The sequence below is a fragment of the Parambassis ranga genome, chromosome 14 (assembly GCF_900634625.1).
Source record: "Parambassis ranga chromosome 14, fParRan2.1, whole genome shotgun sequence".
Lineage (NCBI taxonomy): Eukaryota > Metazoa > Chordata > Actinopteri > Ambassidae > Parambassis > Parambassis ranga.
The window spans coordinates 3409994-3437432 of record NC_041034.1 but is presented as its reverse complement, the minus strand read 5'-3'; the positions used below and the strand labels follow the sequence as shown (position 1 = coordinate 3437432).

The following is a 27439-nucleotide window of genomic DNA, read 5'->3' as shown; positions in this document are numbered from 1 at the left end:
CACAGACTAATTTATGAGTAATTCTAATATTTTCCCCCCTCGTTAACTCTATAGTCTTTACATGGATGAATTATTTTACAGGCCATCTTTGAGTGCTGTGTGTTATTTTCATGGGTTAAGTTAAAAATGGTGCGAATAATCTGAACAAATTCACATAAACCTCTTTAATCTGTGTGCTTTAGTTTCACAGTGAAATTAAGTCTTAACAATTATTCAGGTTCAAAGATGCATTTATACTGTGATTAAGAGAGAGTCGGAGTTGGCACCGGGGTAGATTAAGTTCTGATTTTCACTAGTGTGCCCTGACCTAAGATGTGCGATGTAAAAAACAAACAAACAAACAAACAAACAAAAAAACAGAATAGATGCAGCGTCCAAATTCTGAGTCCCCTGCGTGCTTTTATTTTGAAGGCAACACACCCAACCGGAAGTCGTACCTAACGCATTTTAATCTCCTTCATCTTCCGCACTGAGTTCTGGTCCAGCAGCAGAAGCAGGAGCAGGACTACCACCGGCGGCAGGTGAACTTTCCTGACAGCCAGGACCACCATCACCCCGTAGGATGGTTTAGCATGACGAACATGAGCAACGTTACAGACCAGGACCGGACTGCTGGAGCAGAACGGAGGCATCGTTACTAACCGCGACCGGAGAGCGGAAGTAGTTCAACCAAAACACTCGAAGCGGACCCGACCCGAGTTCATTTATCGTGTAAGCAACGTGGGAAGAGGACTTGGGAGTTCCCGTGTGCAATTTAAACGGCACCTCAGCAAACAGGTAAGATGGAAAAAAAACGACACTAATCACATAACAGAGACACAACTTTGCTTAAAGGTCTGGTTAGCTAAATTAGCTAGCTAGGAGTTGTTGCGCTTGTAGCAGGTTGAAGAGCTGTGATTGTGTTTTTTTACACAAGAATCTCATGTATTCTAATAATTTTCTCCCGGCTTGGCAGTGAGGTTGACTAAAATAACAGCAGCACCGTGCTGGATTAGCTTTCTGTTAGCTAAACTCGGTAAACGGATCCTGCTAACTTGATAGTGTTCTAAATATACCAAAAAGACGTAAATGTGCACTGTTACCCCACAGAACCAGCGGACACACACACACACACACACATTGTGTTTTGCATTTTTACTTAATTTCAATAAACTTTGCGTGCTCCTGTGGGAGTCTTTAAGTACACAGGAGTAGTGTAAACTCGGAAAACCAGTGGTTAGTGTTTACACAGCCACAAGCTTGAATTAAAAGCAGGGAGTCAAGTATGTGGACAGTATGAGACCTGAGAGCAAGTTAGAGCAAGTTACACATTTAAATATAAGATATGTTGGCTGACTATAAGTCATTCATTTTTAAAAATGACATAAATATACACATAAATGTCTTTAAACTCCCCTTTTTGTTGATATCTGTGCGTTATCTTCATTCAGACTTTCACTGTAGGTTGTGGAAATCTTTGGGCAGGATTACTGTTTGGACACAGACGGCGTTCTTATAAGAAGATTTATGCTTTCATGAGTGTTGTTTTTCATTGCATTGTTGTGTTTTGACCCATTCAGGGGCATTTAACCATGCATATATGCAGCATTGGTATTGAAATAGCCATTAATGTCACAGTTATTCAGACACGATGACTTTAAACTTATGCTGCGTCTGAAGCGTTTAATAAAGACCACTGTGACTGCCAGGGCAGCTTCTTACAGTGAGTCTAATCAGACCATTTATAAATTATAGAACAGGCTGTGCAGACGCAGTGCTCCACAAAGTATATAGACGTGGGCTGAGAGAGAAGTATTATGAGGAAATGAGTAACAAACCACAGATTTAATGCCTGCTGCAATGCTGTGTCTCACCCCCCACAGGTGCTATGAGCAGTGAGCTGAACGTGCCCATGGGATCCCCGGCCCCGGGGGTCTCGCAGCAGGCTCCAGACGGCGGCGGGATGGATTACAGGGACTGGGTGCGGCGCAGTTACTTGGAGCTGGTCAGCTCCAACCACCACTCAGCGCAGGCTTTGTCCTGGAGGAAACTCTACTTGAGCCGTGCTAAGCTGAAGGCGTCCAGCCGGACCTCTGCACTGCTCTCTGGCTTCGCCATGGTTAGATCATTTTTATTATTATTAACATGATGGAAAATAATTGTTTTACACTATAGATCAAGTCAAGATGTATCGAGTTATTTTATCTCCTTGTGATCCTGTGGATCCTAGAGTGAAACCAAACCAGGTCCTGTGAAGAGGACCTGTAAAAGAAAGTGGTGATTGTTGTGCCACATATTGTGCATGACCTACAAAATTCAACTGGGTGGGCGCACACGTTACATCGAAATTCTGGCAGGAAGTGGTTTCTGACTTCCTGTTTGTGTTTGCAAGATGTGATTGAAGGCCGGCGGCTCTCTGAGCCTTGTGTATAATACGCTGTAATGTTGTGTATCTGTCCCAGGTGGCCATGGTGGAGGTGGAGCTGGAGGTGCAGTACAGTTACCCCCGCGAGCTGCTTATCGCCTTCAGCGTGTGCACCACCGTGCTGGTGGCCGTGCACCTCTTTGCTCTCCTGATCAGCACCTGCATTCTGCCCAACGTAGAAGCTGTCAGCAACATCCACAACCTCAACTCCGTCAGCGAGTCGCCCCACGAACGCATGCACCACTACATCGAGCTGGCCTGGGGCTTCTCCACAGCCTTAGGAATCCTGCTGTTTTTAGCAGAAGTGGTGCTCCTCTGCTGGATGAAGTTCCTTCCGGTAGATTCCAAAAAAAATCCCAGCTGCAGCAACACGACACCCAGCAGTGTGGACACGACGACATCCACCCCGCAGGACAGCGGCTGGCAGGCGGCGCTGGCCTCCACCATCATCATGGTCCCGGTGGGGGTGATTTTTTTGTTGTTCACCATTCATTTTTATCGCTCTCTGGTGCGCCACAAGACAGAGCGCCACAACCAGGAGATCAAGGAACTGCACAAGATCAAAGAGCAGCTAGATGGCCATGAGCGCGGCCTCCAGACTGTGTGAGAACATGACCGCTGCTTTACAGGCTTCCCTTTAATGTTACATATTTATCAATCCACCTCTCTCTCTCTGCCTTTCTCTGGTCATTGTTTAATGCTTTGGACTCATTGGCAGTGAGCTTTAAGACTTCTCCTTGTTGTACAGCCAGCCAGTTTGTGGCAGACTGCTAACTTATTAAGGTAAAGTTGTAAGATAGGATTTGTGCAGTGACTTTACCTGTGTTAGATCTTTAACTTGTGTTGGCTGTGGATAACGTTAAAAGGTTTACAAAGACGAAAAGGGGCTATGATGTCCCCTGTGCCATATTTGCTACATACGTCTGTGTGTTCTCATGGTTGGGGTGGGTGCTGTTGGCGATTTGCTGATCTGAAGCCAGGACTTGTGTTTACACAGAAACAAATGCATCAGTTCTTATGGCCAGGCAGCGATTGTCAAAGTTGGTTTCTGTGCTCAGCCAAAGATTCAGTCAAAGAAGGAGCCAAAATATGAATAGTGTTTAACGACCTTATGGAGCCTGTTTGAGTTGTAGGATGATTTTTTTACTTGTTTGCCAACTTAAAAGATAATTTTGGAAGCCAAAACAAGTCACATTTTGTTGTGATATATGCACTGAATGGCCAGTGGGAAGGCCTCTTGTGATATTAGAGGGAAGCAGATACAAACAAAGTGGAGACAGTGCTGTAGTGGGGGTGGAGTCTGGATGTGGTGCCTGCTATAGGCTTGTCTCTCATTGTCTTTTGTGAAAGTACTGATGCAGTTAATTTAAATCATAAATATGAGTATATTTGGTGTGTATGCGTGGATTTTAAATAGCTGTCAGCTCAAGACATTTTAGAGGATTGAACTGGGAACACCTTTGCTGCTGAAACTGGTCCAGTTCTCTTCTAGTGTGGGACTTCCACGTTGCTCTCAACATGGCCATGGTCACTTACTACTTCTTTTTTCTCATTCTGGAATCCAAGGTGTGACAGACCTACTTTACAACAAACTGTGACTTTTTTAATTTGCAAAATTAGGTCAGAATCACAAAGAATATTTGTCACTTTACAGAGTAACTAAGGTCCCATGGGGTCCCATGGGATCCACCTGGGGGCGCAGGAACACTGTGCCAGGCTGCATCATGTGCCATCATTTCAGCAGTCAGTACAATACTTCTAAATCAGGATTGCCAATATTAGGAACAAGAATTAAGGAAGTTGTAACTTTTTGTAGCTACATATTGTTTAGCTTTCCACTAAAGAGTGACTTAATTTAAATGTGAAATGTCAGTCAGAAAGATGAAATCCATGTTTCAGATGTGATAAAACGCTGCAGCAGCCCATCCCTCAGGCCTCCCTGTTCTCTTCAGTCAGGCTCCCGTTTCACAGAGCTTGTTGTTTTGAAGTTGTACTGAGTTAAGCCATGCATCTCACCCGGTGTGTGTTTCACCCCGTTCTGACTCAGAGGTGGGGTGGCTTTCTCCAGCATGTGTGTTTGGAGCTGCAAGTCTTAAAAATGCTGCATTCTTGTAGAATATTGTGGAGGTCAGTGTCATTGTTTTTACATCCAAAATTTCACAAGAGCCTCAAAACATTTTCTTTAAATAGCTTTTAGTGATGGAGCCTGTTTAAAAGGTGTCAACTCTGCAACAAATGCTGCTCTTAAATATGAATGTTACTGTCCATATATAGTTCTGCCTTGCAGATGTATTGCCTTTTATGAGCTGCTGTTTTGCTAAAGGTCAGGGACAATGTTTGCCAGAAACATTGTTAAACAAGACAAAATGTTTGAAAGCTACAAGATGCAGTAAAACAATGTGACCTTTTCACCTCCAGTTGATGTAGGAAGCGACACACAAGGGCAGAAACTTTACTGTGTTTAAAACTGTACCAACCTGTTAACACATTCCAAATAAGATAACTGACCAAAGTCATGCTCAGTTGTTTCCTCTCAGAATAAGTGCACTTGTAGTTTAGTTGTGCAGTGAGAGAGCGCGCCAGATTGTTATCGGGCGATGGCTCACTTTGTCTCGCGTTTGTGGATTTGTGCTTCATAGATAAATACTGCAGAGGTCATGGAGACCCGTGATTGAAGATAAAATTCACATCCTGCAACAGACTTTCAAAATAAACAGTCAAAGTCATCTTTGTCACATTGTATGATTGTCATGGTTTCAGCTCTATATTTTCTATGTTTACCAGTAAAAAATGTTCAAATGGCTGATTGGCCTGTGCTGTTTTCTTCCTCTCTGCTCCTAAAAGACCAAAAATATGATGTGCAATTAAGGCTGTTAAAGGTTTTATGACCAAATATTTACAAAATATGAGTTAGAATTCTGAGATCAAAGTCTGACAAATATTTTAGTGTGAACTAGTACAAATTTATAAACGGTGTTGGGGAGTAACAAATTGCACATACCGCTGTTACAGAATTTAATTACAAAATGAACATAACAAGTTACAATACTAGACAAAGGTAAGTAATTAAATTACAGTTTCTTGTAAACGCCTTTAGTCAAACAGCCACAGTGGCAACATAGAATGCATTGTGTTCAAAAAAGTTTTTTTTACCCAGACTGCAGATACGGGCAGATAAATGTGTTATACAATGCATAATAAACGTGTTATACACGTTAAACACACGTGTAATAACATTTATTACGCATGTGTGATAACACATTAATTACACATTTTTTATACATGTGTGATAACACTTATTACACATTACGCATATGTAATAACACATTAATTACACATTTTTTTACGCATGTGTAATAAAGCATTTATTAAGCATGTGTAATAACACGTTTATTACACATGTGTATAACCCATTTATTACGCATGTGTAATAACACGTTTATTACACATTTATTACGCATGTGTAATAACACGTTTATTACGCATTTGTAATAACACGTTTATTACGCATGTGTAATAACACGTTTATTACACATTCATTATGCATGTGTAATAACACGTTTATTACACATTCATTACGCATGTGTAATAACACGTTTATTACACTTTTGTAATACGTTTATTACACATTTATTACGAATGTGTAATAACACGTTTATTACACATTTATTACGCATGTGTAATAACACGTTTATTACACATTTATTACGCATGTGTAATAACACGTTTATTACACATTTATTACGCATGTGTAGTAACACGTTTATTACGCATGTGTAGTAACACGTTTATTACGCATGTGTAGTAACACGTTTATTACGCATGTGTAGTAACACGTTTATTACGCATGTGTAGTAACACGTTTATTACGCATGTGTAGTAACACGTTTATTACGCATGTGTAATAACACGTGTAGTAACACTTTTATTACACATTGTGTACACGTGTAATAAATGTTATACACATGTGTGATAAACATGCTATACACGTGAAATAAATGTGTAATAAACGTGCAATACATGTCATAGACATACACGTGTGTAATACCACGTGCAATACACGTGTAAACATCAAATTAAAAGATACATGGATGAAATGATGTGGTAAAAAACATTTGGCTGCTTCTGTGGATTTGTGCTCAAATGTTTTTAACTGAAAGAAACATTGATGGGACTTTTGAATAAAAACAAAACACTTTCAACATTCAAACCAAGAGAATTTTAATGTCTACAGAGTCCTGAACATGACAGAAAACATGGCAGAAACTAATTTCAATCTAAACAAGACGAAACACTCCCTGGTGGCGTCAGTAACATGACTCCAATATTTGGCTTCTTACTGGAGAGCATATCCATTTTTATTTTTGTTTGTTAATCTTGAGGTCCAAAAATAAGATCCCTTGAAACTTAGAAAATGAAATTAACTCATATGTCCTCTAAATAAATGGAAATAAAATTCCAAGTGCCTTAACCTTTTTCAGCCAGCAGGGGGCGCACTGAGCACATTTTCTTTTCTCTGTGTTTAAGTATATCACAAATCTCTTCACCACCAGCATCTGGCAGCTAAATGTGGCGTTTAATCCCCTTCGCTTTTCATGCATAAACTACATACATTTTATATCTTCAAGACCTTCAAAGCTACAATAAACACATCAAAGACAGATTCAGCAAGACTACAGGTACAGATAACATGCTCTCTCTCTCTCTTTCGTGGTTAATTATCTGGGTCTAGTTTTGTTTTACAAAATAAATACACATATATTTAATTAGTTTGAAATCTATGTAGCACACTCACGTCTCAAAAACGTAAATCTCATTTTAACTCGTTTGAATGTAAACTCAGTGGAAAAATAAATCTCAGGAGACGTCTTAAAGCGCTAATTTATTCGAAAAATGTAGCATCCTATATTACTCATTTAAAGAAAGAAAGAACTTTCCGCGATAGGTCTGTCTACAATGTTTCTGAGTCTTTAGAATAAAATGACAACTGTAAAAAACTATGATGGTTTATAAAGTTTGTAGGTTTACCAGCTCAGGATTCCTAATGCCCTTTCAGATAAAAAACATAACGCATTTACAAAGTGTCTCCGTAGCATTCGGGTTGATCGCTCTTTTTGTTTTTGCTTAACAACTGGGGAATGTTCCGACACAATATAAGTTGGAGTGTTTGTTTAAATTTCTAAACTTAATGACTTGGCATCAGTTTTTTTTAAACTGTACTGTTGAATAAAGAACTTCCATAGCTAACAGAAACCATCTCATTGACCCATCCTGAAATGTGAGCTTATAAAAGGACAGCAAATACAACTGACACAACCCTTTAAAAAAACACCAAAAAAAACAGATATTAGACAATACTTCTATGGTATATTGTTATTTTGAAAGCAGTTAGAATAACGTGATTATGACCGATGCGAGCTCTGAGCCTATCAACAAGAAATCTATTCATTGTGCAAAAAAAAGAAAAAAAGAAAAAACATCAAACTAATGAAATTGATACCGATAACTGATAAAGGCAACAAACAGTGAGAAGTGAGCATGCAGATGAGCGTCACGCAGTAAGGCAGCTGAACATCTCGGTTGGCTTCCCTGCCCGAAAGCTCCACAAAAACACTGCTGAACGAAGACATTCATCACAACCACACAGAAATCTGTTAATGAGCTTTTGGTGTTTTGGCAGTTTCTTCTGCTTTTATCAGCCACAGACACTGAAGCTAAACCTTCCAAACCTTTTGCAGACCTCAGATTCTGTTACCAACACTGGGAGGACGTGGTTAAACTATGGTTGTCTGGATCAACATGAGCAGCTTTGTGAGGAGATTTTGACAGGGTTGCTGGAGTGTCTCAGAAGTTTCTTTCATCAAAACGTCCGTTTCTATTTTGAGGTCTTTAAAACCCAAGCTCCTCCTCCTCTCTCTCTCTCTCTATCATACACAGTTTGTCCCGATAACCCAAAACATTCAGAGGTTCAAGACGACATGCCACAGGGTACAAAACACAAAGGAAAACAACTCAAATCATCCACTTGAGAGCTAACATAGCTTATAATCAGTCTAAGGCGAAAAACAAAACATGAAGAACAAGTAGTGGGGTTGGAGAATTGAGGAGCTTTCTGAGAAAACATTGAAGGCTCTCACTTTGTGAACCTCGTCCTCGCCAGCCTTCATTTTGGGAAACTTACTGCACACCTGCGAAGCCTGAATCCTAATCTGGATTACCAACTTCAGACTCTGAAGCTCTCTCCTTTGCCGTCGATGTGGCGCAGGCGCAGGTACACGTCAGTGCCGATGCCCTGCATGGACTGTACGGACAGAGAGCCACCCAGGTACTCGGCGTAGGCCCGGGAGGTGGGCAGGCCGAAGCCAAACCTGCAGAGCAGAAAGACAACAGGTTCAAGAGGACGAATGGAAGCGAAGCTATCAAGAGCTGGATGAAAATGTAAGTGCACATGAGGGAGAAGACAAACCGGCTGTGACATCTCTCCTCCTTTCTCATCAGCCTGATTCATACCAGTGATACATGTCATTAACTGTTTGCCGTCTTCCTCGCAGTTCTCTCTCTCAGGTCTTGACATCAGCAACCTGTCATATTTGCTCTCTGTAATGTATGATGTTTGCTGCATGTTTGTTCCTCCCTCTCTGTCTCTCTCTGGCTGACTATCAGCAGGAAGGTTCTCCTTATGAGCCAGGTCCTGCTCAAGGTCTCTTCCTGTTAAAAGGGGGTTTTTCCTGACATTGTTGCTCTTAAGGAGGTTCAGACTCTGGGTCTCTGTAAAGCGCCTTGAAACAATTTTGATTGTAAAAAGCGCTGTATAAATAAAACTGAAGTGAACTGACTTGACCTGCAGGTAAATATGCGCGGCCAAGAGGTTACATCTCAGAGGAGGACTCTTACCCATGCATAGGGCTTGACTGATTCCCACTGTTGGTAATGGTGTTGAATAAGTTGCTCATGCGAGGGTCCTGTGCGCTCTCCTCAGCTGTGCTGAAGTGGTAGTCCATCACCTTGTCGATGATATTGTGAGGGATGCCGCCACCGCGATCTGAAATCCTAAAAAAAAAAAATCAGGAGAAGTTGTTTTGTCGTTGCTTTGTTAAACGCTACTCAAACTCTTTTAGCATTAACAAAACTGTAACCTGTGATACAGGGAACTGTTTTAACTAAGACACACTGTTGTTGCTCTATGTCTCCTGTGCTGGGGTTATGTAAAGCCTACAGCAACAACCAAGCAGTGCCTGCATTAGAGGAAACAATCTCTGCCAGCAGGTGGCAGCAGTCTGTAATCTTTATGCAAACAAGGAAACCAGAGGGGTTGAAAGTGCATCACTGAAGTGCAGAAATGACAGAATATATTACATAACGCTAACCACACTGGAGCCTCAGCCGCTCACCTGATGACAAAATCAATGTCATTATTGGCAATGGTGACGACCACATCTGGCACATTGTATGGGGTGTCCAGATGGCTTTCCATAGTCGCCCTGAAGAGACAAACAGGTCAGACAAGTCAGGTGCTGAACTATATGAATATTATGGTTTAAACTGTGACATACAGATGATTATGTAAAATGTATTTAGATGTAGTCAGGTACATTTTCTAAAAGCTTTCTCACTCTGACAAGGACTGGACTGTGCCTCTGTGTGCACTAATTAGAATAGCCTGGAAACAACAGCTTCCTACACTGTCCTCTCTCCCCTCCATCTGTCCTCTGAACCGCTAACCAAGGCTCCAATGCTGCCAACAAACAGCTCTTGCCAAAAAAAACTCTTCTCCCAGCTCACAAAGCAAGGACTCAATCAGCCCAGGACACAGAGCAGATCTACAACTACATCAACATGGAGACAACAAATCAAAATACATAACTTTTCATCGTTTGCTAGTCCTATAGATCAGGGCTAAGCAGGGCTCTAGACTAACTTTTTGCACTGGTAGCACTGGTGCGCCTAACTTTTTTTCTTAGGTGCACCGCATCACACTTAATCCATATATTTTTGTATGCATCAGTACATTTTGTACATATGAACAGGCTTAATAATCACATATCATCTTAAATTGAATTTGGACCTTGTATAATGAACACAGGTAAATAAAAAGTATTTTAAATACTGATAAAGTACTGATTCATATTATGGACAAACTAGCCAACAAGTCTGCCTGTCAGAAATCCATAATGAAGATTCAAAGTTCATACAGCACTCTTCAGTTCCCTGTCTGCTTTCTCTCTGTATTTTCTGGCTGTCGCTCCTGAATGAACCACACAGGTCAGATAACACTGTCCATCAGACCTGCTGTTCAGTCTGTTATAATGCTACGAGCACGTCACGCCCCCTCCCTGAACATTAATGGCTCGTTATCGTCACTCATTCAGGTCAACAGCAAATTAGCAAAACCTGCATACTAGCAACAAATCCTGCTCCTCCGCACATGTTCACCTGAACTGCGGTTTCTGCTGTTCAGCAGCCAAACGTCTTTAATACCTGTCTGTCTGTCTGTGTGTGCGCGCTGCAGTGAGAGGGCCGTATGAGTTCTGCACACACGTTTCAGAAAGTCCGGGCCGAAACGAACTTTGTTCGTGTTCTCGTCACCTCGGTAACAGATCTCTCTGTTCTCGTGGAGTGTGGAACAAGCTTTAGCGCACAGCATCAGCTCTGCGCAGCATATGTCCGTGTTCTTCTTCTTCTTCTGGATTTTCGGCAGACGGTCTCGGCTGACCGCAGCAGACACGTTTTCAAAGATACACACACACACGGGGGGTCCCGCCCTTCACGGTCTCTGATTGGTTTAGACCACGATATGAGCCTGATGTGTGTCTGTTGTTGGACCACAGGGAGACTTTTAACAGTCGCGGAGAATGTATCTCCCTCTAACAGCTGGTCGTACCGGTGCGCCCTCTGATATTTTTTGGTTGCACCTTTGAGAAATTAGGTCGCACTCTAGAGCCCTGCTAAGTCTCATATATGAAAAGCTAACAGGCAGTCACAGCATACAGGGAAAGCAGAGGAAGCTGTTTAAATAAGGCGCCCTGTGTGAGATTATTCCAGTGAAATGTTTAGAAAGCAATCATGAGCCGTCAGCTGATGTTGGCTGACTTTGAGATCAGCTGCTCTCAGCTGATGTGCTGGGATTCCACTGAGCTCCACTGAGCATGGAGAGCATGAACTTAATAAAAAAACTGGACAGAAATGAGGCTATATTGTGGTAATGGCTAACATTAAATATCATGGTAGCTATGAAGGCAAAGAGATGATGAAACATAAGGTTAATAACAGGGAGAGAACATGTCAGCCTGCTGTATCAGCTACAGGCTTTGATTCTTGACAGTTACCTCATGGCGTTCTTGAGCAGCTCTGGGAGGATGTAATCCAGAGGCAGAGGGATGAAGGGGTAGCGAGCCGCTACGTGTCCGTTGATTCTCACCCGGGGTGAGTTACCATACTGGTGTTCACACAGACGTCTGTTGGACATGAAGAAGATTCGATTTTTATCTTAATAAACATGCAGTGTTCTGCTGCAGTGATTATTAAAACTTTCTTTAAAACCCAGTAAATGGTTAAAAAGGTCAGACGATCAGATTACAAGAGGTAAACAGGAACGATAGCTCATATCTCATTCACAGATCCTGAGAGTTTATCAGCTGATCTCTGACCTGCTTCGGTCAACAGAGCGCTCATACAGGAGCTGAAAGTCATCTAAAGGTGATAAACAAACAGCCCACCTGGCAAAGTCCACCCACTTCTCTATGATCTTTTTGGGAGAGAGGCGTCTGCAGATGATCCCCACAAAATCAGGCTGGAACCAGAACAGGAGTTAAGTGATTAATCAATGTTTTCATTGAAATTAAATTACCAACATGGTCATTTTTTTCTTCTTGAAAACAACAGGTAAACCGTCTGAATCACAGAAACAGTCGGACGTACGTTATCTTCATGAAGGGCGAGATGGTGCGTGGCGAGCATTCGGATTCCCAGGCGAGAGCACAGTGTCGTGTCCAAGAAGCTGCGGATGAGTGTCTCATCCTATAAAAGCAAGAAAAACTGGTTTAACAAAATAACTCTCGAAATTATACATGATGATACAGACGATAATAACACAAATCAAATGAACAATCAAGTTATCTGAACAGAATGCAGAATCGTATCCTTCAACCTTCTCAACCTTTGTGAGACAAAAAAAAGAACCACGCCATTTGTTTTTCTTATTATTTTCATATTAGTAACAACTGAAATTGTCACACAAATTATGTGCAGTCCTCATCAACTTAAATTAGCCACAATTAGCATGTGTGCTGCTGCTGCTGGCTGCTAACTTTTACACCCAGCATGCTGAAACAAGGCACACTGTGACACTTCTGCCTGTGTTATCAAAGGAACATGTCCAAAAACTTTAACTGTTGTCCTGTTTTATGATCACTCTAATTACCCAATTCTACCCAAAACTGTAAAAAGTGAGGGAATTATCGGACTTTCAAACGATCACTGGAAAGTGTCCGTAGATGTGCAGGTCTTTATATTGTACTTTATGTTGTAATTATCCCACGGTGACTAAAAATGTATAGAAAGTCCCAGAGGAGAGTTAATTTAAGGCCTTTAATTACCCTGAAAACAAAAACAAAACCACAGAAATACCCGACATAGTCTCAGTGGACTGTTTGATCGCTGGATTTGACTTTCTCAGAGCGTTGCCAGTGAAGCTCTTACAGTACCTGGATGTGTCTGCGACACTCCCTGAAGCCCTGGGCCAGCATGGTGACCACGTCTTTGTGGTCGTCCAGGAGCTGCTGCACCAGCTTGCAGAAGCGAGCCTCCATTTCCTGATCTTTGATCTGTCAGGAGAAACATCCAACACTTACATTCAAGAGAGTTTGAAAACTCAACAGGCTGTCAAGTTGGTAATGAGACACTTAAGCCATTTCAGACTGATGTGCAAACTCCGTTCTGTCGTCTCACTGGATTAGCACTCTGGACATTTTTAGACATAATAATAATAATAATGCATTAGTCTTATATTGCGCTTTTCTGCTCTGTTGGGCAGGCACTCAAAGCTCAGAGCTTACATTGAGATGCATTATTCTTTCACACCACATTCACACAGTGGCAGTGGTAAGCTACCAGTGGTAGCCACAGCTCCCCAGGGGGAGACTGACGGAGACGTGGCTGCCAAGGTGCGCCTACGGCCTCTCCGACCACCGCCGATTCATTCACCGCATTCATACACCAGTGAGTGCACTGGGGGCAATGCGGGTAAAGTGCCTTGCCCAAGGACACACAACAATGACTAGGGAGGAGCTGGGTTGAACCGCCGACCTTCCGGTTATTGGACAACCCTGCTATACCACTGAGCCACTGCTGCCCTTACATCACGACATCACGATTTAGCATGTGAGCTACTAGAGAACAGACTCCACCCAGAGTCAAAAGAGTGCAGCTGTCTGCTTGTTTTTAATTAAAAAGACTTTTCCATACACTCCTGATAAAAGTTTATTTATTCTGATATTCATGAGTCTTTTCTCTGCTCTGAATCTAAGCAGTGAGAAATAAAATCTGCACTACAATAAATAAGTTATTCTATGATTAAAAAAAATGTTTAAAAAAAACGCTTCTGCCAATGAGAGAGCCTGCATTCAGACAAAAACATGTTCAGCGGGTCTGTCTTTAGCTGCAATCGTACAAGTACTAACAAAACCAGAAGCAGAATTTATCTTCTGTGTGGAGAACTGAAGGACGGTGAAGCAAAGGATGTTCACCCTGACTGAGCCACATTCCACCCCGGAGCTGTTAGCTTGCTAAAAAACCTGCAGCACTGACGCAAACCATCCTGGGGCTGCTCTGTCTGAACCAGCCAATCAAATGTCTCAACACTTCCCGTTTATGCTCCTCAGAGCGGCCTGAGATAAATCTGAGGATCTTGAACTTATGAACCCTGCGCTATGTTTCTTGTTTTGGACACTCACCTGTGGGAAGTCACTGAGCATGTGGTAGGCTCTGATGTACAGTTCATGCTGTAAGACAGGAGAGGAGACGTACAGGCTGTGGTTAAGACTGATCTTCAGTGATGAGCCATTCAACCAGAAAGCATCACACTGTCCCTAAATGGGCCCCCTCAATAACACTGCTGACACATGTGGATCACATTTCCCCCAGTCACATTCAGGATTTTCACAATAAAAGTTTACAATCTGGACATGATCATGTTTAAAAAATGTAAATCTGATCCAGCTATTAATTTAATTTTGACCAAAAAGAACTGACACACAATGACCTACATTACAACATGTAGCATACAAAAGAGGCTTCTCTTATGCAACTGGCACAGAGAAGCACGCCGGTACCAGAAAGGAAAGAATCTAGGTGAGAGTTCATCAGCAACGAGACATGCAGACACCGTGAATCTGAAAGCCGAATGTATGACACGTATCCATCCACGCTGAGACCATTTAACAAGGACTATTGTCATGTTTCGTGCAGCCACACTATTATACTTTAGCCGAGGTTTGGCGGTTTGCTATCATCGTGTCTGTACAAGAGGGCTCAAAGCAATTTTGTTTGTTCTGTTGTTGATCTGAGAACAGAACATTTTTTATGGTGAGCAAATATCTCAAAGTCAGCGACAAACTAGTCTCCAGTCACTCGCACGTGTCAGAGAACACGTCAGACCTTTTGTCACGCTCTGATGTTTGCAGCTGTCTGATGTAAACCTGCGTTGCACTCACGTTCGTTCATGCTGTGCTGTATGGATTGTGTGTTCTGTAATAAGTAGACAGTACAACAAACATGACACTTTTATCCAAAGCCTGTCACTCAGCAATTTGGCTCAATTCATAGTGTAATGCCAGAAGGAGAAACTTGCTCCGCCTCCTGAGACATGCCCTCAGGAAATCAATTGTTTTTACACTCGAAGCAGCATGTTGTTTTTACCAGCCTCTGAATAGATGGAACTTAAGATGCTCAAGTGTTTACCGATCTTAAAGAGGGCACATCCATCCAGCAGTCATGTTGACATCTCTGTTGCTCAGAGTTTGACCTTTATACAGTCTTGAGTAATCACTGCAGCTTCTACAATTGCAGACGAAAAACAGATGTCGCTGAATCATCCAGTTTGGACTAGCCAGCGTCCTTAGACCCCTCTTGTACAGAGGTGATGGTGGGACAAGTGTCAGGAAACCAGGTTAGCAAGCCTTCTGCCTTCTTATAATAGATAGCATGCTGCAGTGCCTGGCTACACATCGACACCATGCTCTATAGGAGTGTGTGCGCTGCAGAGGATTGTGTCCTTACCACTTGCAGGATGGTGGGGTTGCAGCCGATGATGAAGGGCAAACTACGGAAGCCCTTGATGCGATGGGCGATTCGTACAGGCAGCTCCTTGTGGAGGTACTTGGCACTGCTCTGAGATCACACACACACAGATGATTGTGAGAGAGAGAGTCACATCCTCATGAAATACAAACTCAGCAGTTCTCTGTGTGGCTGAAATATTTACCAAGATGTGGTGTCCATCAGGAGACTTCCCAGAATACAGCAGGGTGGCTAAGGTCAGTCGCACGGAGGCCTAGGGAGACAGTTACGCAAATATATATTTCTGTGTTTGGGAGGCCGGCCTGGCTCAGTCAGAGAAAACCACTAATACTCATGTACAATGGGAGGGAAGCCTGGGATGTGTGGCAGAGTCTCAAGTTACTGACTGATGATTTACAGCCCATGTGAGTCCACTTAAGAGTTCAAGAAACTGTTAAACTAGAGCTGCAGTCAAATAAATTAACAACAGAAAGGTTTTTAGGTGCTTTAAATGTGTGTAAATCTCACATTAACATACAAACTATGTCTGAATATCTTATCAAGATAACGAACACATGATCAGTGTCTGCAGAGGACCAGTTAAAGATCATCCCCCTCATGAAATGCAGGCACACCTAGGTCATTCATATTCTAAATTCCTGTGTTGATTATGAAAAGTGCAGAGAGAGGCTAAAAGGTGCATCAGACCTGACACAGGGAAAATAAACAAAAACATCAGAATCATTTCCACTTTTCATGCAGCTCTTTACAGCTGCTGGCGACCAGTGCAGGAGATTAATGTGTAGCTCACTACAGTGACGCCACATAGCTGTGGGTCCTGGACATCAGCAGCCACATGCACGCGTGTAAACACACTTTGTTCCATCAGCATTGAACAAGCTACAGTTACCTCTCTGCTGCTTTTAATCTGTTGTAGCAGGGTGGTGCTTTAATCCTGCATTTTAAAGATGCAAATTCCTCCCTCATTTTTACAAAGAAGAAACACCTGAGGCTAAAAAACACATGAGGGGATGAAGTGAATAATGAGATTTAATAAAAAAAAATGATGGCACGTTTTCACTTCATGGCTTCATGAAGACACACAATCAGGGCGCCATGTTTTACTTTGAAAAGCATGTTGGACAGCCAGACTGTTATGTACACTTCCTATTAACTGGGTCATCTTGACCTCCATCGCTGTAACTTTACACCATCAACCCACCCGAGTTATTGGCCAATCTTCACACACACACACCTGTAATGCAGCTCTAATGGGAGCTTTACTTTCTTACTACATTAGTGGCACTTTATCATGTATGTTAGTAATTTAGCTTAAAATCTCAGCTAGCTAAACGTTTTCCGTGTTCTCCTATGGAACACTGTTGCGCTGCATTCAAGGTTCCAGTAGAACGTGGTAAAAACGGAAACGGACTAACGGATTTAGACATTATTAAACATACATATTAATATTAAGACAGTTAGCTTCCTTAACACTGACATATCACTAATAACAAATATAAAAGGTGGAGTCTACTACTTTTGATTTAGCATTTATTTTAATAACTGAGAGATAAAACATCGTTTCATATATTTAAAGCTTGTGCTTCGTAGCTGGTGAGTTTTTTTTTTTTTGCCTTAGAAAAATAAGACGACCTTTATGCCTTAAATAAGTATTAGATAAGTCAACATAACGTTACCTGTAGACGCACATAAATTGTCTTTTCTGTAGCAGATTCTCTTATCTACTGGTTTTTCCATGTTTCCTGAAGGCAGCACTTCCCCGTGCTAACGGCTAGCTTTGCTGTCAAGCTACAGCTAGCTTACAGCTCCCTCGTTGGCACCGCTGTGGAGCCGTTCGAGGGGAGAACACCGGTAAAAAAAAAAAAAAGTCACAGTCTCACCTTTTCCGCTGAGACGTCGATTGCAGACTGGTTGTAAAATGAAGTGACAGTCTTCGACCGTTCTCTGGCCAACTCTGAGAATCCCTGCATGGAGGACGTGGAGCGAAATCTGTAACTCCCTGTACATGACATCGGCGGTATTGTTTTGGTGACGGTGGCCCGCAAGAGGCAGCCAAGCCTCTGCTTGGTCCTGCAAGTAGCACCGCTCAGCATCTCCACCGCTAAGGCCGCCAGTCTCGGACGCATTTGGAGACGAGCTGTGTGTGTGTGTGTGTGTGAACAGAGGGCGGCCCCCTGTTCCAGTGCTAACACTAAATTCTACCGCTGCTACGAGGCCATTAGATTCCTACTATGCACAAAGGCACTCGGATCTGAATACAGTAGAGAGAGAGGGTACAGGAAGGGCTTTGTACGCATTGGTCAGCCGGGGGAGAGCCGTGACAGCTGAGCCAATCAGCCAGGCAGGGGCGGAGCGAGGCAGCATCAACACCAGCCCCCAGCAGCCCCCCCCGCCCCCCCGGCCAACACACACACACACACACACACACTCTCTCTGACTTTACCGCAAGCAGCAGCAGTAAACAGCAGACCGGGAGCAGGAACCAGTGGGAACCGACCACAGGCTCAAGGGGACATTTTAAGATGTAGTCTTTTCTCCATGGTTACACCTAAAAAAAATCCTGAGTCTTGCTATAAGGGTTTTCACATTTAGAGGTTGAATATCAGTAGCAAACTCTGATCTTTCATAGTTTTGTTTCTGGAGAATCATACATACAAGTCACAAAATACCTCTGTATAATCGTAAGATCTCATTTCTGGGCCAGTAATTAACCTATTTAGTTCATTCTTTTCTTAAACGTTTAATGCCAGGCTTTAAAAATAACCAGTCCCAGCAGGTAAATTATTTAACACAGCTCTGGGGTTGTCTTTACCTGGGACTCGCCAGCAGGTGTATGTTTTTCAAAGGTGAGGCACACTCCACAACACTGATAAATATGCTAATGATGTAGTAAATTATGACTTGTAGAAAATAAAGGAGAATGTTTGGCACCTTTCCTTGACATATGTAAGTACAGCAATGATGGCTGAAATGACTGTAAAGCTGCTTTTACAGATATTACTTGACCTTGTAATGTACTCCAGGCGTTTATACCACAGCTTCCACGTAAAAATGTTCTTTAATCAAACAAAAGGCACAGTGGGAGGCACACTGACAAAGTAATCTGTACTCAGAACAGTAATCTGCTACTTATATATCGATTGCTCAGATCAATAACGTTAAGATGACAGACAGGAACAGACCGTTCTGGATTCACTTCCTCGGCCGACAGTTCCGCTTCTTCCCTCCTTACAGTAAAGTCAATACTGCAGTGTTTGCATTATTTTCAGGAAGGTTCAAGTCCAGGATTCAACAGCACATTGTTATTCAAACAATGTTTGGAAAAATAATATTTAACAATGCACAAAAAGCATTATTGTTAAAATAAAAACACTGATCAGAGCAGCGTTAATCCAGGCTAACGTGACATTTAGCCTCCTTAAAAGTATTTGGATGTTTATCATCCAGGTAACTAAACACAACGCTGGGTTTAGGCTGTTTTGGCACCATAGCAACAAGGGCTGCCTTTCTCTAGAGCCAAGTGATCGTTCACGTAAAACTGGCAACGAAACTGTGCCACAAACGGACATAAGACAGCATTTCTGGTCCTCTTTGCATTCCAGTAGACTACAGAATATAAATGAGACCGTCTTTTTTAACTAAAAAAAAGCAGCTGAAGAAATAAACTCCACATATTACACTATGACTTGTGTAGAAACACAAGTGAACATCTCAGCCAATGTTCCATCTTAATTCCAGTGTCCTGTACGTCCTCAGTTCATGACATCACTCCTCTCTCTTCCACACTATCACCATATTTTTGTCACTGAGGGCCACCAGGTAGCGGAGCTCAGGGTCCATCGCTACATTATTGACGGAGGGGCCTTCCATCTGTCCAAGCCCGTTCCTCACCGGGGTCGGCCACTCCAACACCTGACAGAACAAACAATATGTCAGCTGCTAAATGGTGTGAGCAATGTAAACACTGCTGCTTGAATAAACTAAAGGCTTTTATGACACAACAAAGATAAACAGGTAGAGGTTAAGTAGGCCTTTAAGTTCCTTAAAGCACAAAATGTAAAGTGAAGATGCCCAAAAAGACACTAATCATCCCTTATTATCTCTCTCTCTCTCTACAGTTCACTGTTTGCCTGATGTGGGAGTTTGTTTACAGCCTCACAGTGTGATCCGAGATCTCAGCATGAGTGTTATGACCATTTTGAAAAGTACGAATGTATAATAAAGAGCAGATTTTAAAAAGAGGTTTCCACATCTGAGTCTGTGGGCTGGAGAATGGTGGCCCATCCCTGCTCAATTATGATAGTTCATCCCCCACTCACACCAAAAAAGTGGTGGAAAAAAAACACTCAAACTGCCCCAGATTACTGCATATCTGTCTAATAATCTTTGTTTCACTGTGCTATAATAAAAAAACAACAACATTTAAATCAGTACCTCTGTAGGCTGAATGGGTTTGTTAGTCTGGAGGTTGGTGACGTGGTACGTCCACAGCTTGCCTTTATCATCACCGCACACTATGTAGGCTCGGCCTGGAGACAAAGGAATAAAATCATCACATAAACAGGATACAGTCTGGCAGTGTTCATCACTGGGCCACATCCAAGACAACAAAACCAAAAAAAAAACCCAAAAAACATGTGTGGAGAGCCATGAGGATGGCCAAATACAGGTTTTAAATGTGACATTTCTGCTTTTGGTTGTTGATAAATTAGCAAAAACGTAAGATTAATAAGCAAAGAAAAGCTTCAGACGATCATTTCAAAACCAAAGCCACTGACCGGGACAGGTATTAAGAGCCAGGTAGGGAATTTCAGTGTTGGCCCACTGCAGCTCAGCCAGAACCACAGCGCGCACTGTCCTGTTCTTTTCGTCCGGCCGCTGAGCTTTTGTCCTGCTCCAGCTCCACAAGTAAATGAAACCATGCGAGCAGTTCTTGGAGGCTGAAATAATAGGAAAGATAAAGAAGAAACATGGCATTAAAGGGCATATACTGTATATATATACAAAGAAAGGAGAGATACAGTCTCTGATATCCATTTTGCATTTCATTTAATGCATACGTATTTAAGACAGAAATGCAGCTTATATGGAGTCAATGTCTTTCTTGACAGGACCCTTGCATGAACTTTGATGATTACAGCGCCACCTTGTGGCCTACTTGAGTCAGTTTCACTCGAACTTTTCCTTGACTTCGGACCACAGTGGTGGGCTGCCTGACAATAACCCAGCATGCCTGAAAGCCCTAATTATATCCCGTGTGACTCAATGTTTCCAGCTGAGGGAGGCGCACGTTTATAGCGTTAAGTAACACAGGAGCCTGACTCACCCACTATGTCATCGTTAAGAAAACTCAGGCCGTCAACGGTGCGGTAGTCTTTGTCTTTCTTGTTGTATATGGGGAATGTTATCTCCATTTCCTTTGACCTACTGAAAAAAAAAACATAACCAAGTTAAGAGCCACCGTGTATGACCGTGTGCACGGTAAAGTCCGGGCTGTGGATGAATTACCTCTTTGCCGTGTTGTTGGCACAGAGTTGTGTGTTGTAGCAATGCAGGCCGTCCTCGCTGGCAGCCAGCAGATGCATGCTGGGAGAAGTCAGAGGCAGGCAGATGTGCAGAGGCGTGTCGCTCATCTCCAACACCAGCAGCTGACTGCAGAGACAAAGGTACAGCTTAATAATGCAAACACAGAGCGGTGTTTCATTTCTTCAGTTTTAACAATAAACACACATAACTGAGAATTGCATTAAATTAAATACATAAATCATCAGAAACTTCTGCTAAATATGCTGCTTTAGATCAAAAAGTGCATCATAAATAAGAGTAAAGTGAGTCATCCTGACAGAAAAACTTACACAACTTTGAAGTTGTAGTGACTGTCCACTCCACCAATGTCCCACATCACTATCTTTGAGTCGTATGATCCAGCTGGAAGAGATTATGAGTGGCACCAGACCAATTATAACAGCTTGTAAGTTTGAACTGCAGCATGTCTAAAAATTAAACCAGAAGTTGATGTATAAACTACGCTTGGATGTCTGACCACACACAGTCTGGGTAATCATTTTACTGTTTCCTCCTGTAATTAAGTTTAACTTTAACTGCTCCTTTGTTTATAACAGTGTATGATCATGTCTCCATTATCTCAATCAGCTGCAAAACAGTCGGGGCTCATGTGACACAGTGTACTCACTGAAGAGCAGGTTTCCCTGTTGGTGGTTGAAGCGAAGGACAGACAGTGACTTTCTGCTGGCTTTGAACTCCCCGTAGGCCACATTGTTTCTGGGATGGATCAGTTTGACCACACCTCTCTTCCCACCAGCTGCAAGAATGCTGCAGTGCTGAGCGGAGGCATTGTTTCCTCTGGACATCAGCACTGTGGACCAGGCCAGAGAGAAGAACTCCTGCAAACACACACACCGCAGACAGAGCTGGTTTAATGATAGGATGAGTCGTTTTTTTTGTTTAACTCATTAATAACACCGGCATTGCTACCACCAAAGCTACTGTAGATTAATTTAAAAAAACGGAGCAGACCTCTCCAGGAACTTTGTACTTCTTCATCACCATCCCTGTTTCACAGTCAATCACACAGAGGGACTCTCCTCCACAGGTGGCGACCAGTCTGCTTCCTCCAGCGCTGCCTGTCGGTACAATTAATTAGACTTTTTTTGGGATGCTCAATAAGAAGTAAGAGAACCACATGCCTCAGTGTGTCCAAAAATACCTGATGAGTCAGGCACTGGCTGGAAAGCACAGGCCCACAGCTGGGTGGAGAAGTCCTCACTGCTATCCTGTCTGCTGTGACACTGCAGCACATGGAGCGGCTTCAGGCACACAGGCTGCCGGAGGAAGGAAAGGAAGAAGAGGATGGGGGGCAGACAGGAATGAGACAACAGCTGGGTCTACATTTTTCAAAACAACAGCAGCTGCTTCTCTAGTCATACATGATCCCTCAGCTTATTTATTTACCTGTGTCTTGCTGCAAGTCTTGAGCAGCAAATTAGCATCTTTCTGCAGTTGTTGTGAAGCTTTGAGGTCTTCCTTCTGTTTTGTGTCATTTCCAGGTTCTTTGAGGCTCCTCTTCAGTGTCCCTGCCGTTGTCTGTCCTCTGGTCGGTGTAGAAGGAGGCTGATTCCTCTTGCGGGGGCTTATCCTGACTGTGTCGGTCTGGCGTTGGAGATGGTGGAGGCGGCTGGATTTGCGAGGACTGTCCTCAACATGAGCGTCTGGAAGATCTGCACACAGCTTTTTGCGAGGCGTCATGCTGATGTCTGTGTCTGGTGTTGATTCAGTTTGTTTCCTTTTGACAGGCGTTGAGACCTGGGCCTAGAAAATAAAGTTCATAAGTTCATATTCATAAAGCATACAGGTTACATCCTATATATTTTTAAATAGGGCCACTGGATCTCAGTATTAATGCAGCATACTCTTACAGTGTTCTCTTTAGTGTTGGTGGACTCTGGGCTATCCGGGTCTTCTTTTGGTTCTATCAGTGATCGCAGATACTCTTTAGCCAAAATCTCCACCTATGAACCAAACAAGACGAAGAAACAGTGATTAAAAATGAGAAAAGCAACACAAAAAATATCTAAAGTGGTTATAACGACCCAAACTTACCCTCCATTTGGTAAAGGCACTGACTGAGTTGGGTCCATATTTAACCTGCTGACAGGCAGTGTTGACAAATCTGTTCTCCAAGGCGGACATTTTCTCTTTGGAGAAGTCATCCGGGAGACTGAAGCTCTTCTCCCAAACTACAGCTATCTAAAATAAACAAAAACAGCTCATACATTAGACACAGGCTGAGCCGATATTTTCATGGCAAAATAATAAGTCAGTTTCATACCCTGGTCATCAAGGCGCTACTATACACGGAGCGCACGTGGGTCGCGGTGGCAGTGATATCTTTTCCATTGTACACCTTCAGCTTAGGCAACAGCACCATCATCTTGTAATTGTCACTCACCTGGTGGAAAAAGAGATGACACCAAAAAATTAAACATGAATTTTTCTGTCACGTAGGCTCCAACAGAAGAAAACAGATCTAATAATCAAAGGAAGGAGTTATAGTGCTGCCAAGCCGTCTACACCCATTAACCAAGGGCGGGACTGATGTAGTCCAGTCTATCACCATGACACAATAGAGACCCATTTACACCTACTGGTGTCCTGTGCAAATAATCTGCATGTCTTTCAAATGTAGGAGGAAACCCACACAGTCACAATATGCAACTCCACAAACAAAGGCCCAAAACTGCTGAGCCAGTCCAACACAAGAACTGCAGAGGGTGCAGGGTGGAGGTGGTGAAGTCCTCTACAGGAAGAACCCTCCTAATCTGCACTTTCAGCTTTTGTGTTTTCATTGCAGTGCTGAATAGACTGTTTGTGCTGCAGAATCATAAACAAGTTGTTTACAACATAGCTATGTCCTTACAGTGATGTAAAAGTTGTCTTCCATTTTGATTTCTTCCAGGTTGCTTAAAGACTCCAGCGTGGTAACATTCTCCATCTGGTTGTCACTCAGGTCCAGGTAGCGAAGTGCAGGCAGCTCCAGGTTCTTAGGAAACTCCTGCAGTCCGTTTCCAGACAGATCCCACCGCTCAAGGGACTTCAGACGGGACAGCAGCTGGACAGGCAAGTCCTGAAGCTTCAGACCCATTTTGGAAAGACTGGAAGACGGAGTTAGAGTCAAGTTAGTGTTTCCACAGTATCATTATGTTATGATCTCTGCACGGTTAAAACATAAGCACAACAGGGCAATGATAATGAAGGAGAATTGTCATGAGAGAGAAAAAATACATACTTGAGTGTCTTGATTTGTTCCAGCTTATTAGTTTTTGGAGAACATTTCTCCAGTAAAATCTTTTCAGTTATCTTCTCCATTGGTTACCTGTGGATGAAAATGAAGATAGAGAGGACAAAATGTACATGAAAGAGTTGTTTCAGGACAAGTCATTGTTGTTAAATCTGTTACACATCAATCACGTGTGGTGTCAAAACGAAGCTTTTTACTTTAAAGGGTTTTAAATGTAAGTTTGCATCTCTGCCAAGAAGACTGTGGATACAAACAATGCAACCTCAAAACATTTACAAATAAACATGTTTATAACAACACTATGGAATCAATTTTAGGTGTATGAGACACCCAAAATAGCTGTTGAAAATACAACCTATAAACTACAACTTTGAAAGAGTTTGGGTTTTGTAAACAGCAAAAAAAAAAAGTTTTAGGTTTACAATGTATGGCATATTGCTCATTTGTGTTAGCATGGGCAGTCCTTTCCTTTGTTTACTTCGCATTATTATCCTGTAGCTTATTAGCTTAGCTTGAGTTTTGCCACCTAAGAAACACCAAAGCAACACTACTCAACAGTTTCTGAGGATTTCCTCAGCGTTAACCGTTAAGAGACATCATCCTAACATTAGGCACATATATTTAGTTACAGCAGGATACATTTGTTAAGAAAAACTTGCACCAATAATCACGACGAAGTTTTATTTAGATGCAACAGAGGTCAACACGCCACGCAGTAAGCATCGGCTGACTGCTAAATTAACGTTTTTAATGCTCTATTCTCGAGTTTCAATACACGTAAAAATAGTTTATCTCTCATAAGATATCAACAGAGTTAAGAGTTTGTCACTATTGTTGTATTTTTAATTGAATATTACTTACCAGCGCTTCGACAACTTCTGTACACCAACACTCCTGCAGAAACTAAGCTTTCCCGGGGAAAGTCTACGCACTTCCGGTGGGCGTGGTTAAAATGTCTTCTTCCTGCCAGGGGAAAATGTAGCGCAGCCCACAGCCACCGCATTGTAATTAAAACAAAACAAAAAGATTTTTCAACAAAACAGGTATATTATAATTTTATTTTATTATTCTAGTGCGCCAGTTTGTGTTTTTTACTTGTTATTCCTATTAACTTCGCTGGCTCCAGTAGGTGGCGCCCTTCCTGTTTGGTTCCTGTCATTTCCCAATCGAAGAAGAAGACGAAGATGCAGGATGATGGCTCCCGACAGCAGGAACGGTGCTGTTACTTCATGTGCTTGTAAAGGCATCCGCCGGTGTCTCATATGTGAGAACTTTAAGGAGAAGTTTAATGTGGATGAAAGTGAATCAAAGGTAATCACAAGTAACTGGAATAGTTGCTGTTATGTTGTTTTTTTAAAGCAGGAAGACGTAACTACTGCTAGCGCTACTCACAGCTAGCTACGGAAGCCTTTACAGGACATGTCAAGAAAGTTATTACTGAGCTAATACATTCCTGTCGCCTAATATCCAGTAATTTACACTCAATTAACACCACTCTATTTAAGAAAGGTGTTATTTCCATACTGGTTTATCACCAGAAATGACATGTTTCAAGTTAATTTACAGTAAATATAATAATACTTCTGTACTGTTTTTTATTTATCTTTGCAGATTGTGCATCATTTCCTATACAATCCAGAGACAAGGCTTGCGGTTGGAACAGATGGCCAGGCGTTATCCTTTCCCTTCCCTGGTGTTTTCCTGTGGGAGAACTTCATATCTGAAGAGGAGGAGGAGGAACTGATAAGCGCGATGGATCAGGATGTGTGGAATCTGTCCCAGTCTGGTCGAAGGAAGCAGGTCATAATGCACACAAGAAGAAATGAAAAAAATCACTTTAGGATGCAAATAAAATCTTGAGAATACTTGTAGAAATAACAAGGTTCCTTCTCTTACTGTTGCAGGACTTTGGCCCAAAAGTGAACTTTAAAAAGAAGAAGGTGCGTATGGGTGGCTTCAATGGACTTCCTGCTTTAAGCCAAAAATTAGTCCTCCGGATGCAGCAGGAACCAGGCCTCACAGGCTTTCAGCCAGTGGAGCAGTGCAATCTGGATTACCACCCCCAGCGAGGCTCTGCTATTGATCCACACCTAGATGACTCCTGGCTGTGGGGGGAGCGCCTGGTCACTGTCAACATGTTATCGGACACCGTGCTCACTATGTCTCTTGAACAGGGTCTGCCCGAGTTGGGACTAGCAGAGGAAGTCCGTGTAGCTATACGTCTCCCTTGCAGATGTTTAGTAGTGTTGCATGGTGAAGCACGGCATCAGTGGAAACATGCAATCAATAGGGAGGACATTCATGAACGCAGAGTTTGCAGCACCTACAGGGAGCTGTCTGCAGAGTTCCTTCCTGGAGGGCGGCAGGCAGAGCTGGGAGCACAGCTGCTGAATATTGCTTTGAGCTTCAAAGGAACTCTAGTATAACGGAGTCTGAAAGGGACAACTCCTGGACATGAGTCTGATATTTGTCAAATCATCTGAATAACTAAGAAAACAATTAACGACCTGCATTTTATCTGTCTCCCACTGTCACGCCTGGTATTACCACTAGAGGGCAGCAGACCTTTTGTTAGATCAACTGGTGGTTGTGATAAAAACACATTTCTCTGAGAAATAATGTATAAATACTCTACACATTTAGGCTTCAAGGCTTCTTTTACCACGAATATGCATTTCACACCACATAGAGGGACATATTTATATATGATTTATTATTTGTTTCCTTTTCTGCAGCTTTTTTAAACAAAAGTCTTAAAATCACCAAAGATCTTTCAACTACAAAAAATTCTATATTAGCCTCTGCCTCTGAATGTTTTAACTCATTGTTAACCACTGCAGTTCATTGGTCTGAACCGAAGTATGCCCAGTTCCTCAATATTTTTAACACGCAGAAGGATGTCTGCAGACTCAAAAACAAGC

The 27439-nt window shown here is 42.4% G+C and overlaps 4 protein-coding genes across 5 annotated transcripts; 2 read left to right on the top strand and 2 right to left on the bottom strand.

Annotated features, from left to right (window-relative positions):
* The first annotated feature begins 460 nt into the window (after nucleotides 1–460).
* Nucleotides 461–5130, top strand: orai2 (ORAI calcium release-activated calcium modulator 2). 2 transcript variants are annotated; one of them, XR_003671772.1, is made up of 4 exons: nucleotides 461–777; nucleotides 1863–2098; nucleotides 2442–4206; nucleotides 4278–5130. XR_003671772.1 is itself a non-coding variant. In XM_028422431.1 (3 exons), exons 2-3 carry the CDS (start codon nucleotides 1868–1870, stop codon nucleotides 3009–3011), a joined length of 801 nt encoding a protein of 266 aa, XP_028278232.1. In that variant the 5' UTR covers nucleotides 461–777; nucleotides 1863–1867; the 3' UTR covers nucleotides 3012–5130. The 2 variants fall into 2 exon arrangements, 1 of the variants encoding a protein (XP_028278232.1); XM_028422431.1 differs by having other exon boundaries at nucleotides 2442–5130.
* A 1470-nt stretch (nucleotides 5131–6600) lies between these two features.
* Nucleotides 6601–17965, bottom strand: bckdk (branched chain ketoacid dehydrogenase kinase). The gene is made up of 11 exons (XM_028422033.1): nucleotides 17581–17965; nucleotides 15885–15953; nucleotides 15680–15790; nucleotides 14356–14403; nucleotides 13108–13227; nucleotides 12323–12421; nucleotides 12121–12194; nucleotides 11731–11859; nucleotides 9796–9885; nucleotides 9299–9454; nucleotides 6601–8772 (listed from the first exon to the last, which is right to left on the bottom strand). Exons 1-11 carry the CDS (start codon nucleotides 17824–17826, stop codon nucleotides 8628–8630), a joined length of 1287 nt encoding a protein of 428 aa, XP_028277834.1. The 5' UTR covers nucleotides 17827–17965; the 3' UTR covers nucleotides 6601–8627.
* A 314-nt stretch (nucleotides 17966–18279) lies between these two features.
* On the bottom strand, nucleotides 18280–25427 carry lrwd1 (leucine-rich repeats and WD repeat domain containing 1). Its single transcript, XM_028421511.1, has 16 exons — nucleotides 25380–25427; nucleotides 24507–24593; nucleotides 24138–24372; nucleotides 23550–23669; nucleotides 23321–23467; nucleotides 23137–23229; nucleotides 22673–23029; nucleotides 22428–22542; nucleotides 22238–22344; nucleotides 21894–22104; nucleotides 21556–21628; nucleotides 21209–21352; nucleotides 21027–21127; nucleotides 20479–20640; nucleotides 20135–20229; nucleotides 18280–19612 (listed from the first exon to the last, which is right to left on the bottom strand). Exons 2-16 carry the CDS (start codon nucleotides 24584–24586, stop codon nucleotides 19466–19468), a joined length of 2187 nt encoding a protein of 728 aa, XP_028277312.1. The 5' UTR covers nucleotides 24587–24593; nucleotides 25380–25427; the 3' UTR covers nucleotides 18280–19465.
* Nucleotides 25428–25696: 269 nt separating this feature from the next.
* On the top strand, nucleotides 25697–27399 carry alkbh4 (alkB homolog 4, lysine demthylase). The gene is made up of 3 exons (XM_028421729.1): nucleotides 25697–25829; nucleotides 26130–26318; nucleotides 26423–27399. Exons 1-3 carry the CDS (start codon nucleotides 25710–25712, stop codon nucleotides 26942–26944), a joined length of 831 nt encoding a protein of 276 aa, XP_028277530.1. The 5' UTR covers nucleotides 25697–25709; the 3' UTR covers nucleotides 26945–27399.
* Nucleotides 27400–27439: the final 40 nt, after the last annotated feature.